The sequence below is a fragment of the Bombus affinis genome, chromosome 10 (assembly GCF_024516045.1).
Source record: "Bombus affinis isolate iyBomAffi1 chromosome 10, iyBomAffi1.2, whole genome shotgun sequence".
NCBI classification, from domain to species: Eukaryota; Metazoa; Arthropoda; class Insecta; order Hymenoptera; family Apidae; genus Bombus; species Bombus affinis.
In genome coordinates, this window is record NC_066353.1 from 10098012 (window position 1) to 10113271 (window position 15260).

General features: G+C 38.7%; 2 protein-coding genes across 13 annotated transcripts in view; one reads left to right on the forward strand and one right to left on the reverse strand.

The window, feature by feature from the left end:
• Positions 1–816: 816 nt before the first annotated feature.
• LOC126921040 (glycogen [starch] synthase) lies at positions 817–6878 on the forward strand. 5 transcript variants are annotated; one of them, XM_050732201.1, is made up of 13 exons: positions 817–1217; positions 1858–2039; positions 2114–2298; positions 2652–2848; positions 2923–3115; positions 3195–3457; positions 3537–3747; positions 3821–3957; positions 4038–4170; positions 4267–4653; positions 4732–4932; positions 5013–5048; positions 6285–6878. In XM_050732201.1, the coding sequence occupies exons 2-12, from the start codon at positions 1901–1903 to the stop codon at positions 5043–5045; spliced, it is 2079 nt and encodes a 692-aa protein (XP_050588158.1). In that variant the 5' UTR covers positions 817–1217; positions 1858–1900; the 3' UTR covers positions 5046–5048; positions 6285–6878. The 5 variants fall into 5 exon arrangements, with proteins under 5 accessions (XP_050588158.1, XP_050588156.1, XP_050588157.1 ...); XM_050732199.1 differs by lacking the exon at positions 6285–6878 and having other exon boundaries at positions 817–1221; positions 5013–5610; XM_050732200.1 differs by lacking the exon at positions 6285–6878 and having other exon boundaries at positions 817–1221; positions 1881–2039; positions 5013–5610.
• Positions 5644–15260, reverse strand: part of LOC126921030 (mitogen-activated protein kinase-binding protein 1) — an 82180-nt gene continuing 72563 nt past the window's right edge. For 5 of the 8 annotated variants that reach the window (XM_050732168.1, XM_050732170.1, XM_050732165.1 and 2 more), the window contains 8 exons: positions 12735–15195; positions 11350–11484; positions 10695–10843; positions 10413–10614; positions 10203–10329; positions 9918–10111; positions 9642–9662; positions 5644–8727 (listed from right to left, as the gene is read on the reverse strand). In XM_050732168.1, the coding sequence (XP_050588125.1) occupies positions 8345–8727; positions 9642–9662; positions 9918–10111; positions 10203–10329; positions 10413–10614; positions 10695–10843; positions 11350–11484; positions 12735–15195 (3672 nt within the window). In that variant the 3' untranslated portion in view covers positions 5644–8344. Of the gene's footprint in view, positions 8728–9571; positions 9663–9917; positions 10112–10202; positions 10330–10412; positions 10615–10694; positions 10844–11349; positions 11485–12734; positions 15196–15260 lie in introns of all 8 variants that reach the window. The other 3 variants (XM_050732172.1, XM_050732171.1, XM_050732167.1) reach the window with 3 other exon arrangements.

The following is a 15260-nucleotide window of genomic DNA, read 5'->3' on the forward strand; positions in this document are numbered from 1 at the left end:
TTCCATTGCCTTCCATCTTGATTGTTTTCGACTCAATTGACGGATGGTTTCCTTAATGCATTCACATTTAAAAATGTCTCATGGACATAGGAAGAAGTGGCTCATAGGAATATATATTACGTCAATAACAACAATACTATTGTACAGTTCAAATCTGTTTATATGACTGTAGCTCCAAAAAATAATGCTATTTATAATTTCATAACTACGTAAATATACTAGGTAGGAAACTTGTAATTACATAGGATATAGTGGTGAAAAGCGCCATCTGTAGAAGACGTCTTGGACTAATAAATTCGATGTAAAAATGATGGTTGTTATGGAAACTAAACAGTAAAAATTTAATTTAAACGAAGCAAAGAAACGTAAATCGATAAATCTCTGTTACTTATTATTTTTAATCGTTTCGAATAAATCTAGTTGAAATTGAGAGAATTACTTTTAAACATTGAATTGTACTAATTATTTAATATAATCTTCGTGGTACATGAAATTTTAACTGCGTTTTATGTTCTATTTCTCGACATGAAAAAATTAATCAAAACTTTGATAAATAATTACAAATTAAGAACAATATATGTCACGATTTCTTTCTAGTGTAAATGATTATTCTCTGATTTATACGTATGTTCACAATGTGTTGTATTTACATATAAGAGGAATGTCAGAGCGAGAAAAATCTGTAACATGAATTATAAATCCAAGGGTATTGAGTAATCCAAGAGTATTGAGTAATCCAAGAGTATAAATTTTGTCTGGTGACTCAGATAAATTTCTTTGTAAATGTAAGAATTTGTCAATTTGTTTATATGTATATGTAACCAAAAATAATATAATATCAGCAGTTGCATCGGGATGCATGTATGTACTTTGCGAGTATGCACTTGAATGGGGCATATTTAGGTACATATATATCGGCAAAAGAAATTGACGAGGTTGATCATAAGCCAAGGACGGTTTCTTCGAGATATCTCGTGCCATCTGTTGTTACGAAAGAAACACGAGGCAATGTGGTTATCAGTGAATCGAGCAAGGTTCGTCGTGTTTAAAGTAGACCGATATACCGGGGCTGACTCGAGCCCCGTTAAGTCCTTGTGACCTTTCGTAGTTTGTGGTGACCTTCACGGGAGGTTGACCGTGGAACTATTCGTCCGTCCACAACTTACTTGTTCTTCATCTTTTTCCTTTTCTGTTGTGATACATCGTTTCGAGCGGAAGTAAGTGAGTTGTTCGAATTTAAACATTACTTTTTATAACTTGTTTTCGTTTACTATTCTTAAGGAACAGTGAACTCAACATGGTTTAATGGAACCGGCAAACCCCTACAGTAGTAGCAATCTGGCAATACTTACGTTAGTGCTGTCATTGACCTTCGATAGATTCTTTCAAGGGGCAACGTGTTTCTTTCGAGTATAATATAACTATAACTTTGGCCAGTTAAATACGTAGGAAAATACTTAACGCTCGTAAAATTGCACTTGCTCGTGTTGATCTTGATTTTCGGGAAGTTGTTTCAATAATTCAATTGATTTAAACATGAAACGAAATATTTGTTTTCTACATTAATATCGAGCTATCTTTATTGCTATATCCTTAGTTTTTTTAGTCGATTTTGTGTCTTATCTTTTTTAATACCTTTTCAGAAATAAAATATAGAATATTACTTGTATAATTGCTATTAAATTAAAAATATGTCAGAAAAATTGTAAAATACATTAAAAAAATTCCACAAAAAAGAGGTGAAAAAGACCATTAAAAAAATTTTACTGTTAAAGTCTAATATATTGTTATTAAATGATTCAAATCCTTTTACATCTTAATTCCTCTAAAGATAATATCTATCATCCTGAATTAAAGGTTTAAATTTTTACAAATTTAAGGGTGCAAAAGATCCAACAAAATGTCAAGAGAACGTGTATCTAGAAGATTTTACCGTATGGACAGTAGTAATGACTTATTAGAATTTATGGATCGTGGATATTCAGCACAGCATGAAAATCGATGGAATTTTGAAGTTGCATGGGAGGCTGCCAATAAGGGTATGCATAACATACCAAAGCAAAACATTAATTTATTGATTTATATTAATTACTCTTCACTATTGCATTTTTAGTTGGTGGTATATACACTGTAATACGTTCCAAAGCTTTTGTATCAACAGAAGAAATGGGAGATCAATATTGTCTTATTGGCCCATACAAAGAAACCTCAGCACGTACTGAAGTAGAGGAAGCTGATTTTCCACATAATAATCCATTGCATTTAGCTGTTCAAGCTTTGCGTGATCAAGGATTTAAAGTAAGTTTAAATAACATTCTCTATAAAGTACTCTGAGTACTGTATTTACTTAAAACTTTAATTGTGCAAAGATAAAGTGATAGAAGAGAGTATGTAATGGAGCATGAACAGATTAATCAGACAAAAGTTTGTTGTTTTGACACAGATATACACTTGCAATTACTGTAATATTTCATTATATACTAAAAATAGCAATTTGGCTAAAGTCCAGGTACAAAGCCAAAATTAATTCAAGGTCAGTTGCCCCTGCAAGTAAATAATGTAGTTACTCCCTGTTTTTCCTTATTTTCAATAAAATCTATGAAAATTAAAAGCAAATGAGATCTATTTTGCCATAAAGAATTCTTATTGAGGTGATAACAGGAACCTGGCTAGTGGATGGAAACCCACAGATCATTCTGCTTGATATTGGAAGTGCAGCATGGAAGTTGGATGAATATAAGCAGGAATTATGGAATACTTGTAATCTTGGTATTCCTCATTTGGATATAGAAGCTAATGATGCAGTTATTCTTGGTTATCTTGTGTGTCAATTTATTTCTGAATTCAGGTGAATTTTACATAACGCAAAAATCAATTTTGTCTGATTCATTATTCCCTTAAAAATAAATTTTTAAATCTTAGACAAGCCGCCGAAGGGTATTGCGACGTTCCTCCTCGAATCGTGGTTCATTGTCACGAATGGCAAGCCGGTGTTGGTATAATCGCGTTAAGAACCAGACACGTAGACGTTGCGACAGTTTTTACTACTCATGCCACTCTTCTAGGAAGATATTTATGCGCGGGAAAGATTGATTTCTATAATAATTTAGATAAGGTATCGTAGTTACCTACTTGAATTTAATCTCTTTTGTCAATATTATTTGACCGTATTAATTTCTTTAATTTATCTGTAGTTCAACGTGGATGAAGAAGCAGGAAAGCGTCAAATTTATCATAGATACTGTATGGAACGTGCAGCTACGCATTTAGCGCATATATTCACAACTGTTTCGGACATAACAGGTTTCGAAGCGGAGCATTTACTCAGACGAAAACCTGATATAATCACACCAAATGGGCTCAACGTGAAGAAATTTGCAGCAATTCATGAATTTCAAAATTTACACGCTGTTAGTAAAGAAAAAATACACGAATTTGTGAGGGGTCACTTTTACGGGTATGTAAACTGTAATACAAGATTCACGTAACATTGGTTTTCTGTGTCATAAACTATCTGCATTAAATCACCATTTCAGGCACTATGATTTCGATCTGGATAAAACCTTATACTTTTTTATTGCTGGACGTTACGAATTTGGAAACAAGGGCGCCGATATATTTATCGAGGCTTTGGCCAGGTTGAACCATTACTTAAAAACATCTAGACCTGATATGACCGTCGTGGCTTTCCTTATTTTTCCAGCGCGAACTAATAATTTTAACGTAGAGTCGTTGCGTGGTCATGCTGTAAGTGAAATAATCTCAAATCAACGAAGAACTATATCGATTATTAATATGAGAATTTGCTTTTTCGTTGAAGGTTACCAAATCTTTAAGAGATACAATCAACGACATACAACAGAAAATAGGAAAGCGAATGTATGAATTGTGTCTTTCTGGTCGTATGCCTGACACGCAAGATCTTTTACAGAAAGAAGATACCATCAAAATTAAACGGTAATATTTGATTGAAATTACAATGATTTCAATTAGAGCTAAAAAAAAAAGACATGTTGAAATTATTTCTATCGTTTCAGATGTTTATATGCCCTACAAAGAAATGGATTGCCTCCGGTCACCACTCACAATGTCGTAGACGACTGGAACGATCCGGTATTAAACGCCATCAGAAGATGCAATCTTTTCAATACAGTTAACGATCGAGTGAAGGTAATCGATTATGTGTGGTAATTATGCGGCAATGTGATTAAAACGTTATTATCCCCATTATAATTATACGTAACTGGTATCAATTTCGTATCGTAGATAGTATTCCATCCAGAATTCCTATCATCGACGAATCCATTATTTGGGCTTGATTACGAAGAATTTGTCAGAGGATGTCACTTAGGTGTCTTTCCGTCGTATTACGAACCTTGGGGGTACACACCTGCAGAATGTACAGTTATGGGTATCCCCAGTATAACCACAAATCTATCTGGTTTCGGATGTTTCATGCAAGAACACATAGCTGATCCAATGAGTTATGGTATTTATATTGTGGACAGACGATTCATTGGCCTGGAGAACACTGTTCAACAACTTGCTCATTATATGTTTGATTTTGCACGACTGAGTCGTCGACAACGTATTATTCAAAGAAATCGTACCGAACGTCTTAGTGATCTCCTTGACTGGAGAAACCTTGGCATCGTAAGTGTATTTATTACTTAAATTTTCACGTTTCTAGCTTTCTAAGTAAATCAACTAAATACACGATTGTTTCAATAGTACTACCGCCAGGCTAGAATCAAAGCTTTGACAATCGTTTATCCAGAACTCGCTTCTGAATATGCTGAAAGTGGAGTAGGACGTTTCAGTTATCCTAGACCTATTAGTGAACCGCCGTCGCCTTCCTCTTCGAGACACACTACTCCTGCTGCGTCGGTTCACGGATCCGACGAAGAAGACGAAGTAGACGAAGAGAAGGAGGTTTGTAATATTCTATCAATCTCCTACTTCGAATTTTTAAATTTAAAACCTTTGATTGAAACTATTATTTTTTATTACAGCTAGAGGAATTACGCCAAACAACTGGCACATAAATGGTAAAAAGATATGCAAAAATTAGTGGCGAATAATTGTGTATATTAGATGAATACGTGGAGACTTTACGATAGTAGTACTAATAATTTGTTTAATATAGTCTTCCATGAAGAGAATTATTAAATTAAATAAGACGGTTCGTCATACTTTTTACTTTTACAATTACTCATCATATACTCTTACTCCTTTCACACCGTATAAGAAATATGATCATGACAACATAACAGTATATTACAACAGTATTTACATCACACGACATGCAAAATCATCAGAAACAAGTCTTCCACGAATCTTATTCGCACGTAATGTTCCACTGATCTATCGATGAAATTGTTATCTTTTAAAAATTATATTTAATGTTACGTATATCCATATATTTAGCGAGTGTGTTCCTATTGTATAGAGACGGTTATATATTTTTATGAGAATTAGAACAAGAATAAAAACTTTTAACATTTTTAGTCATCGAGTCGCCGGGATGAGCGATATTTTCCATCATCCTGTGATGTTCGTTCTTGTTAATACAATGTTTTCTGAAAATAAAGCTTTGAACGTATGTTCTAATCGGTTTTCTATTTTTTGACAAGAGTGCTAAAATTTCTTCAGTTTGTAAGAATTATTATATTATTAATTATCAACATAATATACAAAACAAAGTGCTAAAAAGTTACATTCTTTCACGACGAAATTATTACATTTGGCATTCGCGATTACCAAACTGTCTTGCTTCCTGCAAAAACTTTGAAATAAATATATACACATTAAAGAAACGAGTAGTAACATATTACATAACAATACGTCTTAATATAACAAATACAACAATATACAAAGCCGTTAATCATCTTTGCGATCAATTAAAAGTATTTAAATGTCTTTGATGATTATTACACTGAGAGAGTGAAATTTTGGAATGGTTCATTACCACATAAAGCTGGGTAAATATACGAGGAGATGTATGAGACGAGATTCGACACATTTTCCACCTTTCACGTCCGCTTCCATGATTTTATACGCTAACGTTCATGTATTACAAAAATGCTGACATTGAATATAAAATATTTCTAGTTTCTATAATACATAATGATATATTAGACGAAATCAACACCTTCACCGCCGAAATCAGTGATTTACATCGATTTTCTAAAACGATAAGATCTACCACGATAGGCAGTTGTGATACATGATAGTAGAGATATTTCAGACCGCTATAAGCGACAAAAGATATTTTTGATTTTCAGCATATCGACTTCTGTCCGCAAATGATACGTGGGTTAATTCCGACGTTACTTGTGTTGAGACATGTTCGCTGAAAAATATGAAACCAACGAATGGCGAAGGTATTGATCCGTATCATTCAAGAATAATAGTCATCACCGTAAAAAGTCGCTTTTTTCACTAGCAAAAATTACACGATTAAACAATGAAAAATAATATTTTCCCGATCGAGTCATCGATGAAAAGAAAAAGAAGTGATATTATATAAAGTAAAGCAATACTGAATTGCAATTTGTTGTAAGGACCGTCTTTCTTAACCCAGTATCTAATAAATTATGTAATCGAATGAAAACAACTTTAGGCCTATGTCCCCGTGAATGATACTAAAGATATCTTACATGTTTATCAACAAAGAGATTAATGATACACGCCTAAAGAAGCAATAAAACGTTCTCGTAGAGAGTACAAGCAAATGATACTGGTTAACCTAAATGGCACGTTTTATACATTACATACAATATGGAAACTTTACACAGAGGACAAATGTAATTACAATTTATTAAACGGAGAAACGAATCGCGCGTATTTTGTAATAAACGTTAAAATCGTTAATAATACGTGTTCGTAATACTTTGATTCCTCGATGCAATTCCTTCCTTTGAAACTTGTAAAGCCCGTTTAGCCCTCGAATTCCAGTATAATCTTTCAACGAAAGTTTACGGTACTTTGTGGAACTTTTGCTTTGTTTGTCTCTCGACGTTATTCGCGTGTAAAAATATTTATAATTTCTATGACAAAATATGCAGTTACTAACGTAGCACAGTTTCCGTGTATCCATCGTAGGCTCGGTTCAAATCAATTCGTCGATGAAAAATGAAACTTCTCGCTGTTACTGTTTTCCCTTATCTCGACTTGCGATTCATTGTTCGACAATTACTTGTTTATCTTTTCTTTTACAAGTAAAATTAGTAGGCGACACTACCGTCCTATTCGGCGATTATATTCGTTTTAAAGATATAAAATCACATATCCGTTTCCTATCCCTGACAGACACACGGGTAAGTCTACAAAGCCGATACACATTCTTCTTTCATCTAAATGCGTTAATTAGAAACTAGTTACTCTTTTTTGTTTCTTTTACTCGAACTGGCAAGTTTACATCGCTCACTGCATACGTTCATTACAGTTTTTCGAAGCTTTTGCAAATATCGGGGGAAGGAAGGGATACTGCTTTTTAGACCATAGGTACAAACAACCTTTGGTTACATAACAAGAGGACTAATGTTATAATATATCGCGCAATGATCGATAAATATATATATATATATATTTGTTCGAAAACTAATCTAAGAGTCTTTAGTTAATTGGCATTTATCGGCGTATGGCCTCAAGATACGAGTGATTTTTTCATTTCTCGCTTTTCCTTCCAAATTGGACAGGAAAGATCTCCAAACGCAACATTTCTAGAAACTTGAAAATTGCCGCGTCACATTTCTAGTTGTTTCTAAATTAGCCCGTTCAAACTTTCGCGAATCTTGTATATTTGGTCGCACGAAATCGCTGATAAATATTCTATTAACTTTGGCTAGAAACACCATTCAGTGAACGACACGACTTACGCGATACGCGGCTTGTCGATCAAGGACAAAATTCATTCAAACTCATTCAATCGAAAACATAAAGATCCGTTGCTTTCGAAAAAAAAGAAGAAAAAAAAAACAGAAACAGATATTGACTTTCAAACGACCAATTCTTTTCGTTGAATCGCCAACCTTCTAACAGCAACGTTTACAATGAAACAACCGTTTCGCGTATTTAAAAAAAAAACATTTCATGCTTAAACTTTTGATCCTGCGCACTCGTAAAACCATTCTCAGAAACAACGAGAGATCGAAGATAAGAATTCAGAACCAGGATCTTAAATACTATCTACCGTGTCTCGATACGCTTTTAGGAAGAGTTTACAGAGATTGAGAGGCGTAGAGCATTATGTGCTCGTGTATACGGTACCTGAGGACCGTGTGCTGTAGCTGATGTCCTGATCGTTCGTTTTCTTCTTAGAGAACTAGCGAATGGACGGATTTTACGTATGGCTCGATTGCGTCCCTCCCATTCTCTGTTGCATCATGTTTAGTAGCAACTCGGAGTATTGCTGCATCATGTTAACCACTTTTCCTTGGTCTTGGCCAGCAAGCAGTTCTTGGAATTTGGCGGTGGCTTCGTTCATTGTAACGTTTTCGGGATTGGTGGAACCTTCGTGGCCCTCGCCACCTGAAACCACCAGTCGCAATGTGCGCATCGTCTCGTTTACGGACGACTCGAGGCCGCGCAACATCGTGTCCCTGTCAATGCTCGCTCGAGACGGATCATCCTCGTTATCTATCGTTAAACGTTTGTACAGTTGCACGACATTGTCTGCTGTTCGTGTTAATTCGTCTGCGATTGTATTGCACAGTTGCGTTGACACTGCAAAAAGCGACAGTTTCTTTAATACGCTGCTCGCAAAGGTTTACCGTTAAGAATACGTGCTTAAAAATGCGAACGTTCCGGTACGCGATAAGAAAAAGAGGTTCGATTCGACCGAACATTTACATTTTTAACGATGCACGTCAGGCACAAGCGGATGTTACATGATTTATATTTTCAATGTACAGCATGTAGTACCCGCTTCGCAACATGAAAAAAGGTCGAATGAAATCGTGCAGCGTGCAGGTTACATCAGTTCTAAAATCCGTAATGAGACCATGCTATTGTGATCGAGACCTAGAGACTTGGGTAATATTCTAACGATGAGAGCTAAATTTTCCAGGTCTATGCAATGAGCTAAATAACAATATCTTCATGGCTGGTCCTCGAGTGATTTTCTTATGATTGACATGACGCGAAATGTCCCAAACTTCTTCCGTGAATATTTATGTACAACATTTATGTGCAGTATTTACATACTTATAGAACTTATAGACGAGTTAAACTGGAAAAGCGATCGAATCTCCGAAGGCGAAGGGAATTTTCTCCACGATTAATTAAACACATACAAAGCAGAAGGAACGTGGAAAATAATGAGATATCTTGGACTCGAAGATGCAATGACAGTTGGACGCGTTTTATAGTCTCAACTAAAAGCTGCATCATTTTCGTTTCATGACGAAAACGATGATACGCGTTCTCTCTGAAAATTCTGAACGTCACATGTACAGCACATATATTATATACAGCGACCTACAGACTATTATATCCTAGTCTGTACTAAAATTCGCGTGAAACGATTCTGTTTGAATGGTTTTCGCCTTGTCATAGCATGATCACTTACAAATTTTTAACAGACTGAAAGATTTATTATTTTCACAGGACAGCATTCTCAATAGGTGTCTTTAGTTTACCTAATGTTTTATCCGTGCCTACTGCAAGAGTAAAATCCTTGTTAGATTATATTTTCTCAGACGAAAATTAAATAATAAAAACTTAATATCCCAATCGATAGAACGTTCGAGTACGTTTATCTATAATCGTATGTATCGTATTACAGCTTCTTGCAATCTTGCATGCTTACACTTTGAAAAACGACAAGATGATCGTGAGTTGTGAGAAATACGCGTGCGTGTAAGAACACGCACATAGACAAAATAAAGGAAAATGAAGATAATCGCGGTGCTTACATTCGGCACTGGCTACATCGATGGCACGATCGGTATCTTTAACTGGAAGTTCCTGTGGGCTAGGATCTAATTGATTGCGATTTGTCGTCGTCATCCGACTTGCATTCTGTCCCATCGTGTTATTTCCGTTACGACCGTTAGTTATAATCGTCGTCGATCCCGACCTTCTTACCGTTGTACCGGGTAGACTTAAGCTGTAAAAAGAAGCGAGATGCATCGATGATGGAATCCCGATTAACGCGTGTAAAAGAAGAGAAAAATAGGTTTCAGTCTGATTTAACGTACCTCGTCGTGGAGTGGTCGATGCTGATACTTCGAGGTCTCGGTGGAAGCGCCGGTTTTCCACCGTTTCCATTAGAGGAAGTATCTTCCGAACTTGAATCTTCCTGATTACCCACTTGACTTAGATTTACTGCAAAAGAATACGCGTAACATGGTTGAGGCCAATGTAACTTGGTTGCTTAAGCTTTGGTTAATATCTGTGACGATAATTACCACTTGAATATGCTCCCTGCATTCCTCTTCTTCTGAGAACGGAAGGCAAATTGCTGTTAGAAGAGGAGTTCGACTTCGCCTGATGATTGATTTTGTTTTGCGAACTGATCGTCGGCCTCATCAACCCGCTGATTCTGTTGCTGCCCGTCTGATTGTTCCAACCCCTGTTGTTTCCAGCTCCAACGTCCGATTCCGAGTCACTCTGCAACGTTATCGTTAAAACAGAGAACGCATTTCCTACAATTTGACGCGCTTTGACAATTTACCAAAATTGACGTATACCTGATTTAGGACGCCAACGCTGCTGCTCCTTGTCATGTGAGAAGAATGATTCTTCGTCGAACCGTGCCGCGACTGATTCCCGCTATTTGCACTTCCTAGTCCACTTCTCGCCGAAGCGTTCGCGTTCTTATTACCTACTTTTCCTGAAACTATTAGCACCAATTAGCAACAAATTCACCTTACGTAAAGTCATCGTCTATCTATCTTTAGCGATGAAATGCAACACTGCACAGAGCAAATTTCTTTTTTAGACAGAAGTAAGAGCGAAACTGTTCGTTACTTTGTATAAAACTGCGATATCGATGATCATATCCGATAACGTTTTCCAATTCAAACGATCTGAGATTTAATCTCTGCAGAGGTTTACGATGGCATCGACATCGGCGTACACAAAATATCGAACTATCGATTCAAAGTTTCCATATTATAAAAGGGGGTCGTTCCAAAGTAACTTCTAATAAAATCATACGACCTTGTACCGTGACTTTGACAACTAGTAGAGGGCTGTATCGAATGTATCATAAAGAAGAATGGCAAAAACGAGGAACAAGTTTGAAAGGGCAAGACCAAGTTGCCCGTTGACGTTCTCCCGGTGCAATTTAGATAATTGTCGTTGGAAAGACCCTCATAGACGTGGCACACAATGAAAGGGTACCTTGTATCGGGCCATGCAGTAACCTATTTGGCGGGCTGACGGAAAGATCACTCAGCGAGCAGGCACGTCGCATGCCACCCCCCTCTTCTTCGCTGTCAAAAACTTTTGACGAGATTCGCCCCCCACTACTGCCAACTGTCGACAACAACACGCACACACATGCACTAAGCTACTTTTTCCCTTAGCTCAAAGATTTTTAATGTGTATTTATGATGATCGTGTCTCTTCTCTATAGAGTTACACTTACCTCTGACTGTTCTTTCTCTTTCTTTTCTTTTTTTTTTTTTTGTGTGTTTTCTTTTTTAATCGTGGCATTAGGTTTGCTTAGCTGGGCTTTACGTCTTTTAAATTTCAAACAACGAAAAGTACGGTTTAGGAATTTTCAGAACGTCTAAAGGCAAGCTGCTTTCTCTCATTCATGCACATCGCGAAAGCAACGAATCAATCGCGAGACGGTAGATCGACGTACGATCAACCGTCTGGTTAATGAATTATAGTAAATATAAAAATTCGAAAAATCATGACTTTCGTAGGGAAACAAAGATGCAAAATGTATGTGGAGTGCGTGAGATAAATAAAAAAGAGAAATTCCAGTGCAAAGCCGATCCACGTAACTTCGTACTCTGCGAATGCAAACTATGAAATAGTACAGATACTTGGTGGTACGTGTACGGTCAACGCGATCGACTTTGGCGCACGAGTATGATTAATAAAATAAGACAAAAGTGATCGATAGTGGGACAAGGAAGCGGGATTAAACTACATCGTGAAGACAAAACATGCTGTCGATCACGTGTCATGCCAAACGAAAAATTCGAAAAAATATTCGTAAATGTTCAAACTGAAAAGTACGGGATCGCTATCGTCGCTAACTAAAATAAAAGAAGCGAAATATGTTTTCGGTCGGATAGTAACGATACTATATCGACAGATATAACAAAACTATAAAGAATAACATTCACATTTAGGATGCGGAAAAGAAAATTATCGTAGACGTAATAAACGATGAGAAACTTTTGTGATCGTGCTGTGCCGAGTGTCGAACGACGGTATTTACACGATTTTCGGTTGTCGTTACACACTCGGACAAACATTGAACGACTCGTTCCTCGATTCTCTTGCCCGACACGTTCGACTATCCGAGAACGTCGCTACTGGTTTTTCTCTCTCCGCGATTTCTCATGCTTTTCGTTGCGAAAAACCTTGTTTCCTCGTGTTGCGGTCACGTTGCCCCGTGGGCATCGATCGAGATCGATAATCGAGCAGCGAAAATGATCACGGTAGAATGGCACGGTTTCTCGGCATCCAGATAAGAAAAACTGTACTACTACTGCAACGAACGAAACGAACAGAATGATAGGACAATTTTCTTTCGGGCGAAGTACCTGCGTACAGATGCTTGGATGGTAGAATAGCTTGGTTAATGGTGGGCAACGTTTTAGTCCACTTCGTGTGACTTTGGCAGCGCGAGGCTGGCGGCCACATTCGCTTCGGCGAGTTCGTGCAGCTCGAAGCGGACGTGGAGGAACCGCTTTCCATCATCGACTTGTCCATCGCAGACGTGTCCGCGCAATCGCTATCCTCGCCACCGGAATGGAATCTTATGTCGCGCCTCAACGAACAAAATCTGCCGTCCCTTTCCGCCTCCAGCTTGGCGAAGTTTTCGCTCGTCTCCTGGCAATGCGACATTCGCAGACACTTCTCCTTCATAAGGTATTGCTCCCTTCTCACCAAGTTTTCGAATTCCTTGGAGAGCAACTTAACGGTCCCTTCGATGGCTCGAGTGATTCTGAGATCGACGCTAGCGTCCAAATTGTCGATGCGTTCGTTCGTCGTCAATAGATTCGAAGCGTTTTGCATGCCGGTCGCTTGCAAGTCGCAGGAGACTGTCGTGGGAGGCTCCAGAGAGTCGTAGGTCTCCTGCGTGTCTTTCGTTGGTATCTGATTCTCGAAGCAACGATGTCGATTTCTCTCCGCGTGGGAGGCATCTATTTGATCCTCGTCCACGTCGCGGCCTCGATAACTCTTCGTTTGACAAGAGGAATCGTTTGGATCGAAGGCAAAGTTGTCCATCGGTCCACCCGCGTCGTACGCGATACCTTTGTCGGCCCGACGAGTCTGCAGGCTGTAAAACTTGGTCTTCGAATCTTTATCGTCGCTTGGCTGCAAAGAATAGCTGGAGGGTTGCAACAACTGCTCGATCCTCTTGGAAGCGTGCAAAGATTCGTTCGTATCGGACTTTACTTCGGCACCGTTTCTGGCTGCTCGTTCCTCCCCGTGAGACTTGTTCGGATAGTTGTCGGAATCAGCGGGTTTGACGCAGGAAGACTGAGACGCAGAGTCTACGTACTTGTTCCAGGCGGGGCGTGCTCTGTTCCGCATGCTCTGCGTTCGAGCCGAGTTGCGTTTAGGTTTCGGTGGTTTGTGAGCCACGAAATCGTTCAGAATCAACATCGACTGCGGTTCCTTTGCAACTTTTAGGCTATTGCTTCGTGACATGGTGTCCGATTTAGTTCCAATTCTCATTTCGACGTTCGTGTCGCTCTGATCGTTGAAATTGAACTCGTAGTAGATGCAAGTTGCCGGCTGCGCGTTATCCTCCGAATAGCTATTCTCGTTCCTGGCTTGGCTTATTCGCGTGTCCTGCAGCGATTTCGATCTGAATACAGCCCGACAAGACGTTGGATCGTTGGCAGAATTTTCGGTATTGCTCGATGGTATCACGGCGTTGTTGGGATTACCGCTGTACGTTTCCGAATTTTGCCTTTTTCGTTTATAGTGAGAATCGAACAGCATCTCCAACGGCGCGGATTTCACTAAAGAGTCCGAGTCGTCGGTCAACACGCTTTCGGTGCTTCGGTGATCGATGTTCTCGTGCAACGGGAACATCTGATAATCGGATTCATCCGTGAGAATGCTTTCGTGACTTCGACCAGCTTGCATCTTTCGGCGGGACAAGAAGAAGCTCGCGCTCGAATGCCTGTCGTTGTCGTAGTGGCTATAATCCAAAATTTCAGCGCTTCCTTTCGAGAAAGACTCGACCGAGGCGTCCGAAAGGATGCTTTCTTGAGAACCGGTTAGTATTCGTTTCGAGAAAGTCTGATACGTGGAATAGTTTCTCTGAGTGCCTTGTTGATGATCGATATGCATGTTTATCTGATAATCGCTGACGCATCGTCGAGGTGGATTCTTAAAGTCACCTTCCAGGGAATCGTCGCTGAAGTTTCCGTTCCCTTCGTCCCCGTCGTCCATCGGGTCGTTCAAGTTTTCTATGTTGCGCTCGTTCATCGCGGGCAAACTCTCGAAAGACTTGGCTATATTTTCCATGTCTTCCTCGTTGTCATCGAGTCCGATAAAGTAACTACACGATCTCCTTTTCTGAGCGAATCTCGCGAATCGGCTAACGTTCTTTTTGCACTGTTCCTTTAAGAGCTTTAGCTCTTCGCAGACGGGCGATTCGGGCAAAGATTGATTCGGTTTATTCAGCGATAGCTTATACTTTTCAGTTTTCTTTAAGGTTAACGTTAACGGTCGACTAAGAGACGGTTTTGTCTTGTCATTTACGCACGACGTAGTCGGACTTTTGGATAAGCAATTATCGTTCGGAATATCTAGCTTAAGTGGCGCATTACCCACAACCGATATTTTGTTAACGAGTTGTTGAGGTTTTAACGGGGGCTTTGGATTCGGTATAGGTTTGCAGGGATTGATCGGTTTCGAGTATTGGGTTTGCTGACCAGATTTGTTACCTGTGCTCAATCTATTCGAACGATGATGTTTCTCCGGTATATGGCTGCTCAAGTCGGATATGCTTTGACTGGTTTTTAACGACGATTTATAGCCGACCTGAAAAACCAACGATCAAACTGCGATATCGCCTATGAATCACGCGGTGTCGATAACGTTTCGTT

Coding starts and splice junctions, on each gene's coding strand:
- LOC126921040 (XM_050732201.1), top strand. CDS start 1,901: ATGTCAAGAGAACGTGTATCTAGAAGATTTTACCGTATGGACAGTAGT. Junction 3,748..3,820: donor AGTCGTTGCGTGGTCATGCT/GTAAGTGAAATA, acceptor TTTTCGTTGAAG/GTTACCAAATCTTTAAGAGA. Junction 4,933..5,012: donor AAGTAGACGAAGAGAAGGAG/GTTTGTAATATT, acceptor TTTTTATTACAG/CTAGAGGAATTACGCCAAAC.